The 24,643-nt window shown below is 35.1% G+C and overlaps 1 protein-coding gene across 6 annotated transcripts in view; it reads left to right on the top strand.

Moving 5' to 3' along the window:
- EVI5 (ecotropic viral integration site 5) overlaps positions 1-24,643 on the top strand; it is a 233,517-nt gene that overhangs the window by 121,632 nt on the left and 87,242 nt on the right. For all 6 annotated transcript variants that reach the window (XM_039236433.1, XM_039236436.1, XM_039236434.1 and 3 more), the window contains 3 exons: positions 17,316-17,450; positions 20,265-20,405; positions 21,775-21,933. In XM_039236433.1, the coding sequence (XP_039092364.1) occupies positions 17,316-17,450; positions 20,265-20,405; positions 21,775-21,933 (435 nt within the window). The remainder of the gene's footprint in view (positions 1-17,315; positions 17,451-20,264; positions 20,406-21,774; positions 21,934-24,643) is intronic.

The raw sequence follows: 24,643 nt of genomic DNA, 5'->3' as shown, positions 1-24,643 counted from the left end.
ATGAGCTAGGGAGAGACAGAGAAGGTGAGAGAGAGAATCCCAAGCAGGCTCCATGCTGTTAGTGTGGAGCCCTACATGGGGCTCAATCCCAAGAACTGTCAGATCATGGCTGGAGCTGAAACCAAGAGTCGGACAGTTAACCAGCTGAACCACCCAGGTGCCCCTCACTTTTTAACTTAAAAAAATTTTTGTTTTTTCATGTTTATTTTTGAGAAAGTGAGGAGAGAGCACAAGTAGGAGGGGGGACAGAGAGATACACACACAGAATCCAATGGAGGCTCCAGGCTCTGAACTGTCAGCACAGAGCCCAGTGTGGGGTTTGAACCCATGAACTGTGAGATCATGACCTAAGCCAAAGTCAGATGCTTAACTGACTTGAGCTACCTAGGCGCCCCTCTCTAACTTTTTAAATGAACCTTATTGAAGTATACTTTACATGCAATAAAATCATCAAATTTAATTGTATAGTTTGATGTATTTTGACAAATGTATTTAGTTGTATAACGACCACCACAGTTAAAATACAGAATTTCTATCACCCCCAAATTTCCCTCATGTCCCTTTGCAGTTCACCTCTCCACCTAAAGCAACTGTTCTGCTTTCTGTCACTGTAGTTTTGCCTTTGTTAGGATGTCATACAAATGGAGTCAGAAGGTATGAAGCTTTTGTGTCTGGCTTCATTCAGTTAGTATATCCACTCACTTTTTTTCTTTTTGGCAATTATTTTCCTTATTGTGATAAAATAGATAACACATAATATTTAGCATTTATGTGAATAGTACTTTTATAATGCTCTAGAACAATAATGGCCATTTATTTCTTGAACTTTTTATCATCCCAACAGAAGCTTTGTACCTGTTAAAAAAATAGTTCCCCCTTTTTCCTTCTCCTAGTAAACTGTATTCTACTTTCTGTCTTGTATGAATTTGCCTCTTCTAGGTATCTTACATACGTGGAATCATGTAATATATATCCCTTTGTGTCTGGCTTATTTCACTTAGCAGAATGTTTTTAGGATTAATCCCTGTCATAGCATACATAAGAATTTAGTTTTTATCATGGCTGAATAATATTTCATTTTAATGTTCTGCATTTTTGACCTTTTGACTATTATAAACAATGCTGCTGTGATTATTAACATGCAAGTACCTGTTTGAATCCCTGTTTTTAATTCTTTGCCATATATACTTAGAAGTGGGGTTACTGGATTATATGGTAATTCTATGCTTTTTGAGCAAACACCAAAGTATTTTCCACAGTGGCTGTACCATTTTGCATTCCCACCAGCAATGTACAAGGGTTCTAATAAATTTCTTCACTTCCTCACCAACTCCTGTTATTTTCTGTTTTGTTTTGGTTTTAGTTTCTGGTTTTTTAGTAATAGCCATCCAGTAATTGCAGGTGATATTTCATTGTGGTACCTAGGAATAAATCTGACCAAGAAGATGAGAGACTTGCATTGAAAACTGTGAGTCATTGTTTATACAGCTATTGATTAAAGAAATTAAAGAAGACATAAATAAGTGGAAGGACATTCCATGTTTATGGACTGGAAAACTTAATAGTGTCGAGATAATCAACACAACCCAATATCATCTACAAATTCAATTCTAATCAACTCTATCAAATTTCTGATAGTCTTTTGCAGAAATGGGAAAGCGATCCTGAAATTTACATGGAATTACAAGGAGCCCTAAATATTGAAAATAGTCTTAAAAGAGAACAGAGTTGAGGGACTCACTCTTCCCAATTTGAAAATTTACTGCACTCCTAGAGTAATCAAAACAATATGATACTATCATGAAGATAGATATGTAGGTCAATGGTATAGAAATTTTGACATTCCAGAAAGAAATGCATATATCTATGGCCAGTTGATTTTTGACATGGGTGCCAAGGCCATTCCATGAGTAAAGAATAGTCTCTTTGACTACTGGTGCTGGAAGAACTGTATACCCTCATGGAAAAAGAATGAACTGACCCCCCTGCCACATACCATATACAAAAATTAACTCAAAATGGATCAGTGGTCTACATAGAAATTTTATAAAAGTTTTAAAATAACCCTTTAATTTTAAAACTGTGATACTCTTAGAACACCTGGATAAATCTTCATGACCTTGGATTTGGCAATAGATTCTTGGATATGGGTTTTTTGACACCAAAAGCATGGCATCAAAAGGAAACAGGTAAATTAGAATTCATCAAAATTAACACCTTTTGGGCATCAAAGGGCATTATCCAGAAAATGAAAAGGCAACATACAGAATGGTGTAAAATATATGCAAATCACGTATTTGATCAGAGTTAGGCATCCAGAAAACTCTTATAACTCAACAAAAGAGTTCTTATAAAGAACTCTTATAACTCAACAAAAAGACAGTACAATTTAAAAATGAGCAAAGGATTGCAGCATTATTTACAGTTACCAAGACATGGAAACTGTCTGTTGACAAATGAATGGTAAAAGATAGTAGTGTGTGTATATATGTGTGTATATAAACAGGAATATTTTTCAGCTACAAAAAAAGAATGAAATCTTGCCATTTGCCACAACATAAATGGACCTTGAGGACATTATGCTAAGTGAAATAAATCAGAAAGACAAATACCATGAGATCTCACCTATATGTGGAATCTTAAAAAAAAAAAAAAAAAACCTCATACATACAGAGAACAGATTGATGGTTGCCAGAGGTGGGGAGGGGGAAGGTGAAATGGAAGGATCAAAAGTTATAAATATCCAGTTACAACTGAGTCATGGGGATTTAATATACAGCATGGTGATTATAGTTATTCTATTGCATATTTAAAAAATAAGAGAGTAGATCTTAAAAGTTCTCAACACAAGAAAAATTTTGTCATTTGGTGACACATACTATCTAGACTTATCATGGTGATCATTTCAAAACAGGTAAACACTGAATCATTACATTTTAAACCTGAAACTAATATAATGTATGTCAATTGTGCCTCAATAAAAAATCTTAAATGAAGAAAGGACTTAAATAGACCTTTCTCCAAAGAAGATACACAAATGGACAACAAGTATATGAAAAGGCACTTAAATCATTGTTAGTCATTAGGGAAATGCAGATCAGTATCATGATGAGATACCATTTCACACTCACTAGGATAGCTATAACAAAAATCAGAAAATAACAGATGTTGGCAAGGAGATCGAGAAATTGGAACCCTTATATACTGCTGGTAGAAATATAAAACAGCTGCTGTGGAAATTAGTGGTTCCTCAAAAAATTTGACTTAGAATTATCATGTGACCCACAGTTCAATTTCTAGGTGTATATCCAAAAGAATGGAAAATTGATATTTAAAACAAGTATGTGTATACATATTTGTAGCAACACTAATCACAAAAAAGTAGATATAGCCCAAACATCTATCAGTAGAAGAATGGGTAAACAAAGTGTGGTATATGCATACAATGAAATATTATTCAGCCACAGAAAAGAATAAAATACTTACACATGCTGTACTATGAATGAACCTCCAAAACCTTAAGCTACGTGAGAGAAGCCACACATAAAGATCACATGATTCCACTTATATGAAATATCCAGAATAGATAAATCAATAGACCTAGAAGGCAAATTGCTGTTTGCCAAAAGGTTAGGGTCAGAAAGGAGTGAGAAACTGCTTGATAGGTAGGAGGTTTTACTTGAACTGATGGAAATAGTTTGGAACTAGATGGAATTGGTAGTTGCACAACATTTTGAATGTCCTAAATGTCACTGAATTGTTCACTTTAAAATAGTTATTTGAATTTTGCCCCAATAGATTGTATAAAGAAAAAGAGACTATGGAAATGAAGGCATAAGTCTCAAGAAAATAACACATTTAGTTTGAATGATTGCAGTAGAAGGTGGGAATTAGGGAGAATGTATAACACCCCAGTGATGGAACCCATTCATTAAGGTCAGGGTAGGACCAGAAGCAAGTGAGCTAGCTTGTATGAGGAGCCTGAGAAGATTGAGAGCTCCCTAAGGGCTAGGCTTGGGCTTGTTTTAATCAAGTTGTGGTTGCATTGAGGTGGATATTGGAAATGTATATAGCATAATAGCTAATGAGGGTGACTCTCACAGTGAATTTTCAAGAGTGAAGAATTAAGGATGGTTTGCCTATAACTGTGGAACACAGTTTACTAATTACAACTGGGGAAAAAGTATAAAAAGATGAAAAAATGTACCATGCAAGCATTGAGCAGAAGAAAGCTGGAGTGTGTGTATTAATATCACATAAAGCAGACTTCAGAAACAAGTAATAGTTCCTAGAATAAAGAGATATTTCATGATAGTAGTAGGGTCAGTTCACAAAGACCTAACAATCTTAATTAGGACTGTATATATTTAGGAGTATATTTCCTCTAACGTGTGAAGCTGAACTCGTAGAACTAAAAGGTGAAGTGGACAAATCCACAGTTGTAGTTGGAATCTTCAGTACTTCCATCTCTCAGTAACTGATGAAATGAGTAGTTGGAGTATCTGTATGGGTGTAGAAGAACTATGCAACATTATCAGCTAACTTGACCTACTTGGCATTTATGGAACATTTTCTCTAAGACCAGCAGAATACATATTCTTTTCAAGTTCACATAGAACATTTACAAAGATAGATCAGTTCGGGGCCATAAAACTTGGAGTAAATGAAATCATACTAAGTATCTTCTTTGACTCTAACAGCATTCAGTTAGTAATTAATAATAGACATCTGGAAAATCTTCCAAATACTTGGAAATTAATGCATTTTTATCCATGTGTCAGAAAAATCTCAAAGGAAATTATAGTGAATTAGATGAAAATGAAGACACATTATCAGAATTTGTTGGATTCACCTAAAGCAGTATGTAGTAGAAAATTTATAGCATTGAACGCTTATATTAGGAAAAGAAATAAGTCTCAAACCAATATTCTAAGGTTAAGAAACTAGACTTAGAAGAGGAAATTCAACCTAAAGTAGGTAGAAGGAATAAGAAATAAAAAGAGTAGAAATCAGTGAAATTTAAAACAATACAAAACAAAAACAAAATCCATGAAACCAAATGCTGGTTCTTCAAAATCATTAATAAAGTTGATAAACTTTCTAGACTGACTAAAGAGAGAAGAAACAATAGAGAAGAAACTGTAATCAATGTCAGAGGTGACCTTGACTTCTGACAGATAGAGCCAAATTGTCTCATATTCTGGAGTTGTTCTTCATGGTGTCCTATTTCCTTTAATTAGATTCAGTTAAAAAGTTTTAACAACTAGATGACAGATAATGTGAATTTGAGTTTGCTTTAAATCAGGAAGCACATAAGATAAGTTGTTCCACTATTAGTAATACCGAGTTTGATTACCATGTTGTGTGGTTATCACAGACTCTCCTTGTAAAGATAAGGTTTCTTCTTTGAGACTACTAAGTATTCTATTGGAAAATACTTTGATACCAAATAAATCTCTTGTCCTTATTCATCTTTTACCAGATAGTTTTAGCATCTACTGAGTTTCCAAAAGGTGATTTTCATATTTATGCATTTTTTCTACACTTATTAGCTAATGTTCCTCTATAAAGAGATCTTTCTTCCTCTCTAATCTCTTTTACTCATTCACTGTGGACTCTTATATCACTTCGGCTTAATGGACTTGTGTTTGTTTAATGTTTCATATAATTTTAATGCTTTTTAATGCTATTGTTACAGTACTGTGCCATTCTTATTTAACAATATATATATATTAAAATATTAAAATTTTTTAAAATGTTTGTTTATTTTTGAAGGAGAGAAAGCATGAGTGGGGAAGTGTAAGGAGAGAGGGAGAGAGGGAATCTGAAGCAGGCTCCAGGCTCTGAGCTGTCAGCACAGAACCTGGCATGGGGCTTGAACCCACGAGCCATGAGATTATAACCTGAGCTGAAGTCAGACGCTTAACCAACTGAACCACCCAGGCACCCCTATATATATTAAAATTCTAAGCAATTTTTAAAAGTTAATTTTAAAAGTTAATTTTATTTTTAATTATTTTTAATTAATTTTGATCATTAATGTTATTTAAACATCATTTGTACAGTACAATTACTGAATGATTATCTTTGACAGGCCATTGATTTCATTTTATGCTGGGCCTTGATAGTTTGAACTTGATACTGTTGGTTTTCAAAAATGATCAAGTGAATGTATTATCAAATTTAGTATTTAGTACACTAAACAAAATTTAATATTTAGTATTTAACAACACTAATTAAATATTATATATAAAACCAGCCTTAAGATAAAACCAAAGCATTAAGATTAAACTGTTCCTTTAAGGATTTCTTTTACATGTTCGATGTCAGTTTTTCCAGGAAGCCCATAGAAGTAGAAATGATCCGATTTCATACAGTTGCATGTTTGACTCTGTCCCTTTGGAGTGTAGGGGGGCATGAATGTATTTGGTAAACAATATATTCTGGTAACCAACTGTCTTTGAGCCTTGCTTGATCTGTTTAAAAGTTTTTTGGCTTACACATGAGTGCCTATCATTCAGTTTATTCTGAATAACTAGTTTTCTCTAGAAATTTGTTGGCAAGGATCAAGCATAAACAAGAAGAATTGTAATAGTTAAAGCTGCTGAGTGGTGAAATGACTGCCTTTTGAAGTTCTTGGGACCTTTGTACTAGGAAGTTCTTAAGGGGAGGCTGGAAAAGATTTCTTCTGACATTCCTTCCTTTTCCTGTAATTCTAAAAGATAACATGAAAGAATTATGTGATACTTTTAAGAGCCAAGGGTTTGATACGAAGATAAAAAACTAATCTTACCTAAATTGTACACATAAATATAGGTTAATAAACTAAAACTACCAGTTTCTTAGTGGAAGTTGTGAAATCTAGACAATTTATTTCAGAAAAAGTATTTGTTCAGCATTAGTAGGAATTGCCCCATACCTGATTTATCTAGTAGGTTTGCTTTTCCTTATGAATATGGAAGTTAATGTTTAACATCTCTTCCTGCATTCTAAACACTCTTTAGCTTACTTCAGTGACATTTCAAGAAAAAGCCATTGTAATATTTGATAGGTTTACGTAAGTCTAAAAATTCAAATAAAGTAATGACTTCATACATTTAGTAAACTTCTAACATTTTTCATCAGTATGCTTATAAATCTGGGCAGAAATTTTCTTCCAAAACTAATTGTGACCTTAGTCTAAGATTAAATATTTTACACTCATGTGTAGTTACCAGCTTAAATAATAAATGAGCATTTACTGTAATGGAAGTAATTGTTAACATTTTTTTCAGCATTAAAATCTTACAGTTTAAGTATATAAATAACTAGAGATAAACTCCCACCTTAAAAGATGTATATAATTTCTTCACTTTAGTTTACTTTGTTTTTTTTGAGAGAGAGAGAGAGAGAAAGAGAGAGAGAGAAAATCCTAACCAGCCTCTGTACTACAGAGCCTGATAGGGCTTGAACTCACAAACCTTGAGATCATGAATTGAGCGGAAATCAAGAGTTGGATGCTTAGAAATCAAGAGTTGGATGCTTAACTGACTGAGCCACAAGGATCTATATAACTTTTAAGATGTTGGAACAAATGGTCTTAAAAGGATATACCAATTTTTCAAAAAAAAATTCCGTGTGATAGATCTTTAAATAATACATCCGCTATTGCTTGAGTTTTTAAAAAATAACTGGAGCATGTGGTAGAGAGGATTACAGACTTTTTTGGGGTTCACATACTGAAGCTGAGAGCAAGATATAACTTTATTAAAGTACTGTTGACATATAATACCAAGTTAGCTACAGATGTACAACATCGCAATTCAGTAATTCTATACGTTACAAAATGCTTGCCCACGATAAAATGTATTACAGTATTATTGACTACATTCCTATGCTGTACTTTCATCCCTGTGACTTATTTTATAACTGAGAGTTTATACTGCTTGGTCCCCTTACCTCTGTCACCCATCCCCCACACACTCCCCTTTGGTAACCACCAGTTCTCTATATTAGTTTGTTTCTCTGTTGTTGTACGATATAATTTTTTACGGTCTTTTTTTGTTTTGTGCTATAGATTCCTACTCTGGAGTACTTGCCTTGTGTAATAGTTTTTTCAGGTGCTTTGTAGAAATGTACCATATTCCCATACTAGTATAAATTTTGTTTATTTTTGAAATAAATAGGTTTTATAGGCTGTTTTTGTAACCTTCAGTCACCACTGCTCATGCTTAACATAAAGTATATAATCGAGGGGGGTTATGTTGTTGTTATTTAATCAGAGTGTAGTTGACATTAGTTTCAAGCATACGTAATGATTCAACAATTCTGTACATTATGAAATGCTCACAACAATATTTGTAGTTATCTGTCACCGTGCACAGTTACTATATCTTATTGACTATATTCCCTGTACTGTACTTTTTGTGTTGTTTTTTAAGTCAGGAGTTGACTAGCTAATTTATTCAGCAAATATTGTTTGCTCAACTACTATGAAAAGCACTGTTTAGTTCTGACAGCTCCATATCAAATCAGCCAAACTTGCTGTCATTACTTGTATATATAGAGGTAGATATTTTAAAAAATAATTACAGGGGCACCTGGGTGGCTCAGTGGGTTAAGCGTCCGACTTCAGCTCAGGTCATGGTCTCATAGCTCTTGAGTTAAAGCCCCATGTTGGGCTCTTTGCTGACAGCTCAGAGCCTAGAGCCTGCTTTGGATTCTTTGTCTCTCTCTCTGCCCCTCCCCTCTCAATTCTGTCTCTCTCTCAAATATAAATAAACATTAAAAAATTAATTACAGTTAATTGTTTAAAGTTGTGATAAATACCCCAAAAGAGAATAGAGAGTTCCATAAACGTGTGGGTTCCTGAATAGGACATATAATTATCAGGTTTTTGAACTCATTTGCTTGATTTATAATTAAATTTAGGGAATATTTGATATATCTGTGTAGACAGTCCTTATTCCAATTTGGACTTTTTTTCATAGAATAAGAAACCTCTCTACGAAGTATAGATTTTTGCTTTTCGCTGTAACATTTACCCTTCAAACATTGAATGTGAGAATTCATTTTTTTGTTTTACTCAAGACAGAAACAAAAAAGACTGCTAAGGGTTTTCTGAGTCACCTTTGTAACTTTTGTAATAGCAGAAAAGGATATGGAATTGAAAGAGACTTCACCTACTAAAAAAAATTCTGTTTCATTGGAGTGGTATTGCTGGTATCACAGAAACATTGAGATTCATTGACAAAGGTGAGGTGAACTCGATGTTAAGTGTAGAGAAGTCATTCATTTTTTTTTTTGTTTTAATTTTTTTAAGTTTATTTATTTATTTTGCAAGAGACAGAGACAGCATGAATGGGGGAGGGGCAAAGAGAAGGAGAGAGAAAATCCCAAGCAGGCTCCACAATGCCAGCACAGAGCCTGACACAGGGCCTTAACTAATGAAACTGCGAGATCATGACTTGAGCTGAAACCAAGAGTTGGACACTTAACTGAGCTACCCAGATGTCCTGAGAAGTCATTCATTATTTATAGACTTTTAAATAAATTGTTCTTTGATGACTTACCAACCATCATAATTGTAGCAGTTTTCATATGATAAAACAAATCATATATTTGTCCAGGTTACTAATGTGAATATGAAATACACTTTTCTAAGAATATTTTGTTTTTCATTTTTAAAAAATATTTTAAAAGTGATTTTTATTTATTTTGACAGAGAGTGGGGGGAGGAGCAAAGGGAGAGAGAGAATCACAAGCAGGCTCCATGCTTTCAGCACAGAGTCCGACAGGGAGCTTGATCCCATGAACTGTGAGATCATGACCTGAGCCAATATCAAAGAGTTAGTCACTTAACTGACTGAGCCACCCAGGCCTTCCTAAGAATTTATTATAAGAATGTTATGTGAGATGTTTAAATTATTTTTAGATGCTTATATATTTTTAAATGTTTGTTTGTTTGTTTATTTAGGTAAGAGCAGTTGGGGCGGAGAAAGGGAGGGAGACAGAATCCCAAACAGGCTCCATGCTCAGTGCAGACCCCAGTGCTGGCCTTGATCCCACAACTTGTGAGATCATGACCTGAGCCGAAATCAAGAGTTGGACACTTAACTGACTAAGCCACCCAGGCGCCTCAGGATGCTTATATTTTTAATTCTATGCCATTAATTCTTAGAACAGTATGTATTAAAACAGTATATTAATTGCCTTAATATTTCAACCTGTATGTGGCTTAAAGGTTAAGAATATGGGCTCTGTAGTCCATACTCCTAGTTAACAGAACTGCCTATTGCTGTGTGACTTTTTAGTTTCCTTATTAGGAAAGTAGAAGTTGTGGTGAAAGTTAGATGAGAGTATAATGCATTTAGCATGTGCCTGCCACTTAATGAACACTCAGTAGATCCTAGTCACTGTCATCTTTGTTGTTGTTATCATAAACCTTAAAACCAGGTTTATAGTGCGTGGAAGAGGAACATCTTAAAACAGAACAGCTGCATCAGAAATGGTCAAGGTTTGGACGCAGTGTGATAGGTGCTGTTAAACACCCTGAGCTTGACTTAGCTTTGATGGTTCTCTTCCTTCCTCTCAAAAGTTTATCATTGTTTTCCTGATCTCAAGTCAACTTCATGAAAATGTCCAGTTTTTGTTTTGGTTTGTATTTAAGTTTTTGCTATAATGTTGGTGGTTTTAGGATTTTGGTTTGTTTTTTGTTGTTGTTTTTTTTTCTTTGTCTATCTGGTCTGGAAAAATTATAAAATGAGGTAGACCAGCCGTGTGAAATTCTCCTAAATAGACATGGAACTAGAAATTTTTGCTTCACAATATTCACCTGTTTCACAGCCTCTGCCCTTCATGGCACTTATCCTGGTAAGGAACTGACAATACCCACATTTGCTGCAGGTGTTTTTTTTTTTGTTTGTTTGTTTTCCAGGCTTTGTGGTACCCATCACCTTTCCTGACATCTCCTTTTCCACTGTGAGCAAGTTAAAAGGCTTCCAAAAACAAGCAAACCCTTGTTTTATAAATAACACTTTCTTTTTTCCTGTGTAAAATTAAAAAAACAAAAAACACTAAAATAGTTTACAGTCCACGGCAGCACATTTTACCATTGCCACTTTGATGCTAGTTCTTCCACTTATTGGTTGTGTATACTTAATCAGGGTACTTCTTTAGTTTGTTCTGTGTATAATAGAGTCTTGTAAGGGAATTGCTACTATTCAGTAATGCCTGGCACATAGTTCTCAATAAATGGTACCCGTTATTAGGATTAGTGTTATCATTATTCCATTATTATTATTCTACCAGCTTGGGAAATGTCATAGGCTATTAATAATAAAAACCAAGACTTAGAGCTAAAACTGATATGGCAGTATTTTTAATAGACTAAATACTGACAGAAGTATCACTTTCCTGACCATATTTAGATCTGCAAAGATATGAAACAAGAAAAAATAAATAAATTTGAACCAAAAAACTGGAAATGGTGGAAATAACAACCAAAAAAGAGTTGAATTGCAGAAGCTCCAGTGGGTCGCATTTGAAATGGATCAAAACCCAAATAATAATAAAACTTCTAAATCAATAAATTTAATCTTATTTGTAAAATGTGCCTTGTATTAGTCAAGGTTCTCAAGAGAAACAATCAGGACACTTACATATGTAGTTTTATTGGGAATAATTGACTCATGCCATTACGAAGGCTAAGAAGTCCCATGATCTGCTGTCTGTAGGAAAGCTAGTGGTATAATTCGAATTGAGTTCAAAGGCCTAACAACCAGGGAAGCTCATGGTGTGAATTCCATTTCAAGGGTAGTTGAAGACCAGTGCCCCAGCTCAAGCATGCGGGCAGGAAGGGAATGAATCCTCCAGTTTTTGTTCTATTCAGGCCCTTAGTGGATTGGATGATGCCCACTGACCTTGGGAGGGCAATCATCTTTTTTTTTTTTTTTTTTTTTTTTACAAATAGTTTATTGTCAAATTAGTTTCCACATAACACTCAGTGCTCATCGCCACAAGTGCCCTCCTCCATGCCCATCCCCCCCCTCCCCCCCACATCCATCAGTCCTCAGTTTTTGGCAGCATTCAAGAGTCTCTCATGGTTTGCCTCTCTCCCTTTCCCCCACCATTTCCGCCCTTCTTCTCCCCCTTGTTCCTCCGTCAAGTTCCTCCACATCCTCCTATACGTGCAAACATATGATATTTGTCCTTCTCTGCCTGACTTATTTCACTCAGCATAACACCCTCAAGGTCCATCCATGGTGCTACACATGGCCAGATTTCATTCTTTCTTATTGCCATGTAGTATTCCATGGTATAGATAAACCACATCTTCTTGATCCATTCATCTGGTGATGGACACTTAGGCTCTTTCCATGTTTTAGCTATTGTGGAGAGTGCTGCTATGAACATTGGGGTCCATGTGCTCCTATGCCTCAGCATTTCTGTATCCCTTGGGTAAATTCCTGGCAGTGCTATCGCTGGGTCATAGGGGAGTTCTATTGTTAGTTTCCTGAGGAACCTCCACGCTGTTTTCCAGAGGGGCTGTACCAGTTTACATTCCCACCAACAGTGTAGGAGGGTGGGAGGGCAGTCTTCTAAGTCATCTGGAAGTACCCTCAGATACATCCAGAAGTAATGTTTTAATCTGGACCCCGTGGCCTAGTCACATAAAATTAACCATCATAAGTCCAACCCTTGTCAACTTTGCAACTATGTGCATCTCCTTAAACCATACTTAGTCTTCACATAAAGACAACAACAAAGTCATAATTCTGCCTAACATGATACAGTTATCCTGTGCACAACTGAAAATGCACTAATGCCTTCCCCTGAAAAGAAATTAAAGTCAGTAATGTTTTCTCTTCTTGATATCCTATAACTTAAAATACTATGATGTAAATTAACAATAAATACTTTGATGTAAAGTCACTGCATCTTATATAAGGAAATAAAAGAAGAAAGGAAACACACATATAGCAAAATTAGAAGGAAATACTGTTGATAATAACCGTTCTCATTTCTGTCATGTGGTAATAGCTAATATTTATAACTTCTTCTGTTACCCACTCTGTATTACCTTCACTTTCAACAAGCACTTCAGTTGGTCATGATTCTTTGCCTGGTAAGGTAACCCAGACCATCATTCCTAAAAGGTCTGGGCCATTAGTAATCCTTCCTGATTTTTCATTGACCTTAATCACAGAGTATGATAATACTAAGAGACACTCTAAAGGACTTTCTGTGTTCCAGACATATTTATTTCCACTTCTTGATTCCTGGGTTTGTGAATCCTGATTGTGGAAGAAAAAGCACCACATATTGGACACTGATTCAGAACACATTCATCATTCCGGAGAACTTGCCCCACCCCTGCAAGATACTGCCATTTAGGTGGCACTGCCATTTAGGTGGCACTGCCATTTAGTCTTCAAAAGGTCAGCTGGTTTTGTCAACCCAGCTGCTTCAGAATATTAAAAACATGTTGAGACTAGTGAATTCCATGAGTGCGTGCCCATTGTTGTACTTCTTTTGCTGTCAGGTGAATTCCTTGTTCAGAAGCAGTGCTTTGTGGAATGCTATGATGATGGACAAGAAATTCTGTTAAGTCCATAGATGGTAGTTTTGACAAAAGCATTGTGTGCAGGGAAGGCAAATTCATATCTAGAGTAAGTGTTCCAGTAAGGACAAAATGCTGCCCCTTCCATGAGGAAAACAGTCCAGTGTAAGTAGCTGCCTGCCACCAGGTAGCTGGCTAGTTACCCCAGGGAATGGTGTCATATCAGGGGCTCAGGGTTGGTTTTTGCTTCTGCCAGATTGGACTCTCCTCATTGGCCATAACCTTGGTGAATGGAAGTTTGTATTGCTGAGATGTATAACCTCCATCCTTCCCACCATGGCTGCTATGTTCATAAGCATTTTGGACAATGATGGGTGGCTGGGGAAAGAGCCTGGCTGGTAACCACAGAATGGGTCATCTTATCCAATTGATTTTTAAAATTCTCTGCTGAGGTCACCCTTTGGTGAGCATTCACAGGGGACACAAATGTCTTTATTTTTTAGTCCATTCAAAGAAGTCTGCCTATATCTTCCCCAGGTTTCTTTGTACCAGTTTTCCCTTCCTCTACATTAAACCAAGGCATGTCTGGCATTTCCACTTCATTCTTTGTGAGCCACCTTTTGGTCCATATTTGAGCCAACCAAACAAATCAAATGCCAGAACCTTTTCTAACTCCCTAAGCTGTAACAATAAATGAAGAATCTATGTTTAGTGAGCCTATATGAATATTAAGAATTGTTTCCAATGAAAATAAATTTTGTCCAATAAAAATGCACATAAGTGGACAGGAATAATGGCCATATTGAAAGTTAATAAGTAAACAGTGATATTAGCTTCATTCTGAATATTTTATTAAAGTATATCAATGCTTGTATAAGTTTCATTAACATATTTGTATTAATCAATATGGAATCAAAACTCCTCAAGCTCCAAATAGTAGGATCAGAAAACACTTATTTGGTGTAGGTGGTAGAATTGTAAAAATGCCCTGTGTTTATTATAATTTACTATGGTATGAAACAGAAAATATTGAATAATACCCACTCTAAGTGCTAACAATAGTTAGGAGGGAATTTATGTAAGAATATAGCAGTAGTTGAGAGAAAGAGATGAGGGCATGAATAAAAACAATGACAATGAAGATGGAGAGGAAGAAGCAAATTCAAGAGATACCTGGAAGAAAAATTAAGGTTTGTGACTGAACAGTATGGTGTAGGTTGACTAGAAGAGGGAAAGTTTTGACTTGGCCAATTGTTAGATGGTGGGATCTTAGCAGAATAGTATATACCTGAGAAGGAAAAAAATGGGGAGTTGAATTATGACATGTTGAATGTGACATCAGCCAGATAGAGAAAACCAGTAGCTAGTTGTGAATATGGATCTGTAGCTTGGTAGAAAGATCTGGGCTGAAAATACAGATTTGGGTTTATATACTCTGTGTATCTATGGTGTGTATTGTCCCTAGAGTTTCACCATCGTATATTCTCTCTTACCTTCTCTCTTTCCTTTTATTTTCCCCTTTTTACTATTACATCGATTTTTTTGCCTTTGGTGAGTTCATCTTCTGCCTATACAGACTACATATAGATAACAGCTAATACTGCTATACATACAGACTATATTGGATAGTGAATTAAATCACATGGGATGAATCTACAAAATAAAACAGATTGAGAGAAGACACACAATATTGAAAGCGTGGGGACTGATAGACACATACACATGTGCATGTACATATAATCATACATACCTGTATGAAGTAGTAGAATTGGCAGAAGCAACAGAAAAGATAGGCAGTAGAACTGTGGAATAGTAGCACCTCAAAATCGAAGTAAAAAGTTGTAAGAGTGGTCCGTTAAATTGGGTAGACTATCTAGTGAAGGTAAAAGCTGAATAAAAGTGCTTTCCATTGAGTTTTTATATTGTTACTGGGTATTGATGTTGTTAGTGATTGGAACAGTTTCAATACAGGATGATAACTAAAGCTAGTTTACGCTGTATTGAGAAACAGTCCTCAACTCAGTGGGAAGTATGGAAGGAGAAATGTGTAACGATGAAATTTAGAATTTATTCCTTGAACAATAGAGGGCAATTAGAAGTTTTGTAAACTTTATTGATAAAAATGTGTCCCCAATATTAGTATAGTTTTTTTGTGCTTGGTTATATCACTTGGTTTATACCAGATCATTGATTCCATTCTCACATGGGCCATTTGGGTTTGATGTTTTCCTGGGATCTCCTAATATAAAATGTGGCAAACATTTCCAAACTACAGTTGTCAGGGCTTTAGATTAAGGTGGAAAATTCTAGTATTACTCATAAAATAACCACGATATCATTAAACAAAAATTATGGCACTTCCAGTTCGAATGTGGTCATTACAAAGAGTGCCTTTACCCTATTTAGTAAGGTAAGTATTTACTAAAGTGATAATACCTGCCACACATGTACTCTTACAAAGAATACTGTTTTAATAGTACCAGAAGATTACTAGAAGAAACAGTGTGTAATATGTTGATTAAAAAGTCCTCATTTGTTTAATAAATAAACTATTAAGTTTAAGACATCTCTTTTTGATTAACTGGGGAAAGTATCATGTTTTAATTAAGCATTTACTAGTTTTAAAATAAAGTTGTAACCTGGTATCTGTCTCATTCCTAACGTATTGAAGAGTGAAAGGAACTATTCTTAAGCTAGCTCAGTAGGAGATGGTTCTCTGTGACACTTTTTTGGAATTTTGAGTTGTTTTCTTTACTGTGTGAATTAAATGGGAAGTGAGTTTCTTTAGGAAGTCTTACATAATGGTGAATTATGTGTCTTTTTGCTTTTTTAAACAGCTTTTTATAGAAACTGGTTTAAAAAGGTACTTCTTAAATGGCTGCATTGTTATTCACATTAAAGAGCAAGAAAGGAAATGGAAGGCTTCATGATTCCATGGTTAATTTCTTTGTGCAGCATCTCCTTTTTCTGTTTCCAGCAGTGATTTTCATGCATAGCCTTAAAGAGATCTACATTTCTAAGAGCAAATACATTTTTATTCTGTTGCAATTTAGGATGGTTCACTTTATTATGGATGCCTTATTTTTATTTCTTTTAGATTAAAATAGAATTTTCAATTAAATATGTACTTTTTTTAATAATGTGTACTTCTCTAGCATGTAACAGTGCTGTCCCATAGCAATATAATGTGAGCCACATGTGCATTTTAAAATGCCATATTAAAAGGAGTAATTAATGATTACAGATGAAATTAATATTCTTAATCTCAATGTATATAAAATATTATTTCAACCTTTAATCGATATAAAGTGATTAATGAGTTTATTTTGCCTTTTTATTTCATATTAAGTCTTAAAATTCAGTTTGTATTTTATACTTAGATCCTTTCTCAGTATGGACTAGCCACATTCAAGTGCTCAGTAGCCATATGTGGCTAAAGGCTACCCTATTGTATGGGGCATGTCTATAGAGTCAGAACAAATTCTTAGTATTTGGATGGATGGACAAATGAGATATTTATCTTCCATGAATTACATTTGATTAGTATAATAACTAATTACCAACACAAAATAATGTGATCATCTTTATATATACCAAGCCTGGACTTTTTTATTCCTTGGAAAATTATTTGGAAGAGATAAGCTGAAAGTAGAGGGTAGATGGAACTTTTACATTTGGTTGCCCTTAATAACTGTATTGTGTAATTGCATTTATTTTTATTGTATGTATACATTCATACTTCTGTGAAATTTCATTATATGTCTATAACTTGTAGCATAAATGCAGTTCCAGCTACAATGAAGATTTTGTGCTGCAACTAGAGAAGGAATTGGTCCAAGCCCGTCTGAGTGAAGCTGAATCTCAGTGTGCACTAAAGGAGATGCAGGATAAAGTCCTGGATATAGAGAAGGTGAGAACAATATAAATACTGTCACTCCAAAATTAGGGCATGTGATAAGATGTACTAATTGAGCAGTTAAATTGGACTTGGTGTTTTCATACATTGGAAACCTTACATACTAGTTACTAAGAGAGGAAAGGACAAAGAAAATGAGATTCTCAGTTATTCTTTGTTGTTGCCATACTACTCAAAGTCCCATTTTTAAGGATTAAAAAAAAATTAGAGCACTTTTAAAAAGAGGAAAGTAAGTGGGATAATTTTGATACGAATAATACCTAAATGTTGGAGAAACTTAGGTAGTACATATTAATAGTTGTCTTCAAATATTATAGTATCTTCATCTAGTAGGATATGAACAATACATAAACATTTCAGAAGAAATGTCATCTGAGTGTAACTATTAACATTTTCCTAGCCACATCAGGATATGTAGGAAGATCTAGCCTAAGGCATACTTAAAGAAGCTAATTTACTTCTTTTCAAGGTTACTTAAGAACTTTAAGGATTAGATAAGTTAGTAGAAATAGAAATGCTTTTAGGTTTCTTGTAACTTTCAGATTTGAGAGTCTGTTGTTCCAGATCACAAACTCTGAATCTCTTTTTTGTCTTCTGTGAAATCATTGATGGCTTGGGCTCTATGTTAAGTGTTCTTTTTAGCTTTATAGTATTTAGCTGTGTGAATCAAAGCCTCATAGGTTGAGTGTCTAACTCTTGGTTTTGGCTCAGGTCAGGATCTCACTGTGAGTTTGAGCCCTGCATTGGGCTTTCCGCTGACACAGAGCCTGCTTGGGATTCTCTGCCTCCATCTCTCTTTGCCCTTTCCCCACCCCCTACTCCCACCTCTCTCTTAAAATAAATATATGTTTAAAACATTGTTTAAAAAGCCTCATAAATAATGAACATGACAGATAGTCTCAAGTTGTTCCCTGTTTCTTAATGAACTAAAGCAGGGTGTAAATACCATCAGTAGTGGAATAATTTTGCTAGAAATCTACTTGCTATTTTTACATTATTTTTAGAGAATTTATTCTATTTGTTGAAAAAAACACCCAGCAAGAATGCTGTTAAAAGTGCATAACAGAATACTTGGTTTCTAAGTTAGAAGTACTCTAGGTTCTGTGATGTAGGTAAGAATCTGGATCTTTCAGTTTTGAATATTTGGAAGGAAGAAATGTCCTTAGGTCCAATTCAGTAATGGAGTTTTTGGAGTGCCTGGGTGGTTCAGTTGGTTGAGTGACTGACTGATTCTTAATTTCAGCTCAGGTCATGATGTCACAGTTGTGAGATCAAGCCCTGCATCAGACTCCACGTGGAGACTGCTTGGGATTTTCTCTCTCCCTCTTTTTGCCTCTGTCCTGCTCACATGCACTTGCACGTGCACATATGCTCTCTCAAATAAATAAAACAAGCTTTGAAAAAAAGTAATAAAAGTGGATTTCTTAAGTAGCTTTGTTGGTATTTATGTTATAGAGTAGAAAGGAAATTAGAAGGCTTCATACTTCCTATGATTAATTTCTTTGTGCAGGATTCTCTTTTTATGCATATATAGTAAATTTCTGGTTTTTGATTGAGAAGATATTTATAGTCCATCATAAAAAATGTGTAGTTGACAAGAATACCTTTATTATCTCTATGGGCTAAAATCTTCATCCTACCATGAAATATTTTAGATACAAAATTTCATAGATTCAGGACTTGAAATCTTAGTAGTACTTCAGTTCACCTAAGGAGCTTTTACTAGGGCCTAATTCAGGTCTCTTGGTCATGGCCTAAAGGAGTGTAATAGGGGCTACCCTCTATCCTAAGGTGGGTGTGTCAGTCTGGTAAGATATCTTGTCTAAATCTTGTACTCTTGAAGCAAATATTTAGATCACCTTGGTATTAATTTCTTAATCCTGATATAAATAATGTACAAAGATTTTATACTCCATTCTAAAGTAACATGCTGAAAAAATACAACAAAAAGATTCTGGACTCTTCCATAAATCTTTAAAATGTAAATGTTGTTCATGCTTTGTTCAGCTTATTGCCATGTTGAAAAACAGTTTTACTCATGTTGCTTCAAAACCCTGTTAATGTTTTACTAATAAACAAAGCAGAGTTAGATTTTTTCTGTCCTCAAAATTAAGTACAATTGCCCTCATACATTCCCCAGGGGAATGTAAAACACTGCATTGGCTTTGGAAAAGCTTGACAGTTTCTTAAAAAGTGTAAAATTAGCTTCTGCTCCAGCAGTTCTCCTTAATATAAAATTCAAGAGAATTAAAAACCAAGTCCATACAAACACTTCTATGCTAATATTCATGGCAGCATTTTCATAATAGCCAAAAAGTGGAAACAACCCAAATGTCTGTAAACTGATAAATGGATAGATAAAATGTAGAATATATACACAAGCAATGTTATTTGTGAATAAAAAGGGATGAACCTTGAAAACATAAGTGAAAGAAGCCAACCATAAAAGGCCACATACTGTGTGATTCCATGTATATGAACTGTCCAGAATAGACAAATCTATAGAGACAGAAAGTAGACTAGTGGTTGACAGGGGTTGAGGGAGGGGAAATGTGTAGTGACTGCTAATGGTTAGAGGGTTTCTTTTTGGAGTGATTAGAATGTTCTGAAATTAGATTGTGATGATGGTTGTACAATCCTGTGAATACTCTTAAAACCACTGACTAGTGTACATTAAAAGGGTAAGTTTTATGGTTTGTGATTTATATCTCAATAAAACTATAAAATGAAGTACAGTTACATATTATATATGTATTATTTAATTTTTTAAATTAAAAATTATCCCAAAATTTTTTTCTCTGGCTTTAGAGAAACAACTCCTTTCCTGATGAGAATAACATTGCAAGGCTTCAGGAAGAGCTCATTGCTGTGAAACTGAGAGAAGCAGAAGCTATTATGGGTTTGAAGGAACTTAGACAACAAGTCAAGGATTTAGAGGAACACTGGCAGGTTAATCAATATATTTTTGCATGCTTTTTATAAAGTGGGTAAAAACCTGAGTATCTAATTTGAATGAGTCTGAAGTAGCTGATGATCAACACTAGGATTTGAGTTTAAGGTGAGAAAGACTCTTGGAATGTAAAAATCTGAGAGCATTTGTAAGTTGAAAGTACTTTCAAACTGTTTCTCCCTTTTTAATTCTCATAATTAAATAAAAGAAAATAGAAATCAAGTCACACTGTTATTGTATCATTGCGATTTATATAACTTCTTCTAAAGAACTAAAAGAAAATTTTCTTTATATAGCGCATACAGCACATATTTCTTCTGTTGATGCTAATACATTGGTCAGTATGAAACAGCAGAAGAGTGATACCAATATAAATTTGTCTATACATTTGTAACCTCTTTTGAAAATTGGTTATCTCACAAAATAAATCAGACATTTATATGCCCTCAAATTTATTCACATATGAGGGAAACTCTTGACAAGGAACAAAAAAACAATCTAGAAGATTCTGTGGTGGCTCAGTCAGTTAAGCATCCAACTTTAGCTCAGGTCATGATCTCCTGGTGTGTGAATTCGAACCTCGCATTGGGCTCTGTGCCGACAGCTCAGAGCCTGGAGCCTGCTTCGGATTCTGTATCTCCCTCTCTCTCTCTGCCCCTCCCCTGCTCGTTCTCTGTCTCTGTCTCTCTCAAAAATAAAGAAACATTTAAAAATTTTTTTTAAAGAATCTAGAAGACAGAGGGAGAACAGAAAGAAAAAGCAGTACATATCATTTTGGAGTGGTAACTTTGGTTTGAATTTGGGATGGGGCTACCTCAAGCAAGGACTGAAATTAGTCTTTGACATTACCACAGCTTTTTTTTTTTTTTTTTTTTTTTTTTTTTTGGTAAATGTGTCAGGCAGCAATAAACTGGAAATTAAGAACAACAAAACTGATCCTTTACCATGAAATTTTGAGAACACTCCTAATATTACCTCCATAATTCATGAATGGCCCCATTTTTCCTTTGCTTGGCATTTAACTAACAATGTGGAAATCTCTCTTATAAAAAAATGAGGGTGAAAATTATCTTTTTTACAATAATCAATCCACAGTATAAACAGATTTGAACTATATCTGAGCTTGCATTCCAGATCTACCAGTTATTGGCAATGTGACCTTTCTGAAGTTACTTAATTGCCATTTCTGTTTTCTGACCTGTATAATGGAGGTAATAGTGCCCAACTTTTAAGGTTTTCTGGGGATTAAATAAAATGATGTATACATAGGGCTTAATATAGTACTGGGCATGAAGTAAGTGCTCAGCAAAGTTAGCTCTTATTTTGATACTAGGAATATGTGTTGAAAACTAATTTTTTGTCTTTCAGCGCCACTTAGCTCGTACTACCGGGAGGTGGAAAGACCCACCTAAGAAAAATGCTGTGAATGAGTTACAAGATGAATTAATGACCATTCGACTTAGAGAAGCTGAAACTCAGGCAGAAATAAGAGAAATAAAACAAAGGATGATGGAAATGGAAACACAGGTAAGATTGGAATCCCCTATCATCCCTTGAATAGAGCCAGAAGAATAGAGCTAAAAGTCTAGACTGTAATTTCCTAGCCCAAATGGAAGGGGCTAAAAATTGCAGTCTTTGATATCAGAGATTTAATGTCTTCTTTGACCTATTCAGAAAAGTTTAAGCAAATCATAAAACTATATGTTATTAACTTTCTTGCCTTTTTGTACAGCTTGAGAGGAAATATTCATGTAGAGCAAAATTTCTCAACCTTGACTCTATTAAACATCTTGAACCAGGTAATTCTTTATTGTGGGAACAGGCCTGTGCATTGTCGGATGTTTAGCTGTATCCCTGTCTTCTACCTACCAGATCCCAGTAGCACTGTAGCACCCACCTCAGATTTTGACTAAGCTTCTCCACACATTGTCAAATGTCTTCTGGGAGTAGAATTGCCCCTGATTGAGAGCAATTGTTATAGAATATAATGTGAATAATGCTTCCTTATATGTACTGTGGTAACTCTGAGCAGTTAATTCCAAAATTATACTTTTTTCAGGTCTCTTCTTTCTGTAATAAGTTCTGTTTTAAATATACTTAGCATCTGCACAATCCTTTTTAATGATCCCATTTGCATTATAAAATATACATTTGGTTTTTATATGGTACATTTGTGTGGACCACATTCTGGATTCTCTGAAATGTTATTTGGTTTTCAAAATAGTCAGTAGGGGGCATAGTTAACTCATAGTTATCAATCTGTATACATAAGTGCAAAATGATCATCCCAACTTGAATATAATAACATGAATTGGTAAATCCTTTAAATAGATCTTGTTTTATGTTGTTCAACATTATTTTCTTATATTTTTCATTGTAATTGAAAATAACAGATTATAAAAAGTAGAGATCTTGTTTTTATAATGGGAAGTTTTATTTTATAACAGATTTTATCTCAGTGTACACATTAAAGATAGAAACACAGCTTTTCAGGAAACAACCTCCTTGACCTCCACCGTAGCAACTTCTTACTTGACACATCCCCAAAAGCAAGGGAATCGAGAGCAAAAATAAACTGTTGGGACCTCATCAAGATTAAAAGCTTCTGCACAGCAAAGGAAACAACCCAGAAAATTAATAGGCAACCAACGGAATGGGAAAAGATAGTTGCAAATGACATATCAGATAAAGGGTTAATATCCAGAATCTATAAGGAACTCACCAAACTCCACGCCCGAAAAACAAACAACCCAGTGAAGAAATGGGCAGAAGACATGAACAGACACTTCTCCAAAGAGGACTTCCAGATGGCCAACAGACACATGAAACGATGCTCATCATCCCTCCTCATCAGGGAAATACAAATCAAAACCACACTGAGATACCACCTCACGCCAGTCAGAGTGGCTAAAATGAGCAAATCAGAGAACTCTAGATGCTGGCGAGGATGTGGAGAAACGGGCACCCTCCTGCACTGTTGGTGGGAATGTAAACTGGTACAGCCCCTCTGGAAAACAGTGTGGAGGTTCCTCAGGAAACTAACAATAGAACTCCCTTATGACCCAGCAATAGCACTGCTAGGAATTTACCCAAGGGATACAGAAATGCTGAGGCATAGGAGCACATGTACCCCAATGTTCATAGCAGCACTCTCCACAATAGCTAAAACATGGAAAGAGCCTAAGTGTCCATCAGCAGATGAATGGATCCAGAAGATGTGGTTTATCTATACCATGGAATACTACATGGCAATGAGAAACAATGAAATCTGGCCATGTGTAGCCACATGGATGGACCTTGAGGGTGTTATGCTGAGCGAAATAAGTCAGGCAGAGAAGGACAAATATCATATGTGTGCACGTATAGGAGGATTAGGAGGAACTTGACGGAGGACCAAGGGGGAGAAGAAGGGCGGAAATGGTGGGGGAAAGGGAGAGAGGCAAACCATGAGAGACTCTTGAATGCTGACAAAAACTGAGGACTGATGGATGTGGGGGGGTGGGGGGGATGGGCATGAAGGAGGGCACTTTGGGGATGAGCACTGAGTGTTATGTAGAAACTAATTTGACAATAAACTATTAAAAAAAAAAAATAAAGATAGAAACACAGCTTTTAAGCCAATGTTCAGGTTTTATTTCACAGTGGTGAATGAATCAAATTCAACAAACATAGTTTTGAGAACTGTTGAAAACAAAGGACTGTCCAGTCATCAGAGAGAAATCAGTTGCACAAACTACACTTACTATAATACACAATATGACATGATGTATGTTAACTAATAATTTCATACTATATGTAACTCAAGTCATTATGTTGTACACCTTATACTTACACAGTGCTGTATATCAATTATATCTCAATAAAACTGAAAAAATGTATAATTTAGAAATCTGGTAATTAAACAGTTCGATAGAAACTACTAGGGAAAATTAATTTCAACTAGATGGTTTAGGGAAAGGCTTCCTAAGGAATTTGTATTTTGAACTGTACCTGACAGAGTATAATTTTGGATGATTTTGCTGGAAGATGAATGGCATAAGGCACTTGTTTCTAAATGCCAGTGCTTGAACTGGTGATGATCCATATCTAGCATCCAGATTGAGAGATTATCCTTGTTGAAACATGTAGTTTCAGTTCCTTCATTTTAGTGACTTTGAGAAAATACCACCTGTTAAGTACACTTTAGTTTATTGAGCCACATTCTTCCTCCTTTTACCAGTTTTTGCTATTACAAATA

The sequence above is a fragment of the Hyaena hyaena genome, unplaced genomic scaffold, assembly GCF_003009895.1.
Source record: "Hyaena hyaena isolate Hyena2069 unplaced genomic scaffold, ASM300989v1 scaffold_111, whole genome shotgun sequence".
Taxonomy (NCBI): domain Eukaryota; kingdom Metazoa; phylum Chordata; class Mammalia; order Carnivora; family Hyaenidae; genus Hyaena; species Hyaena hyaena.
This window is presented reverse-complemented; position numbering and strand designations above follow the sequence as displayed.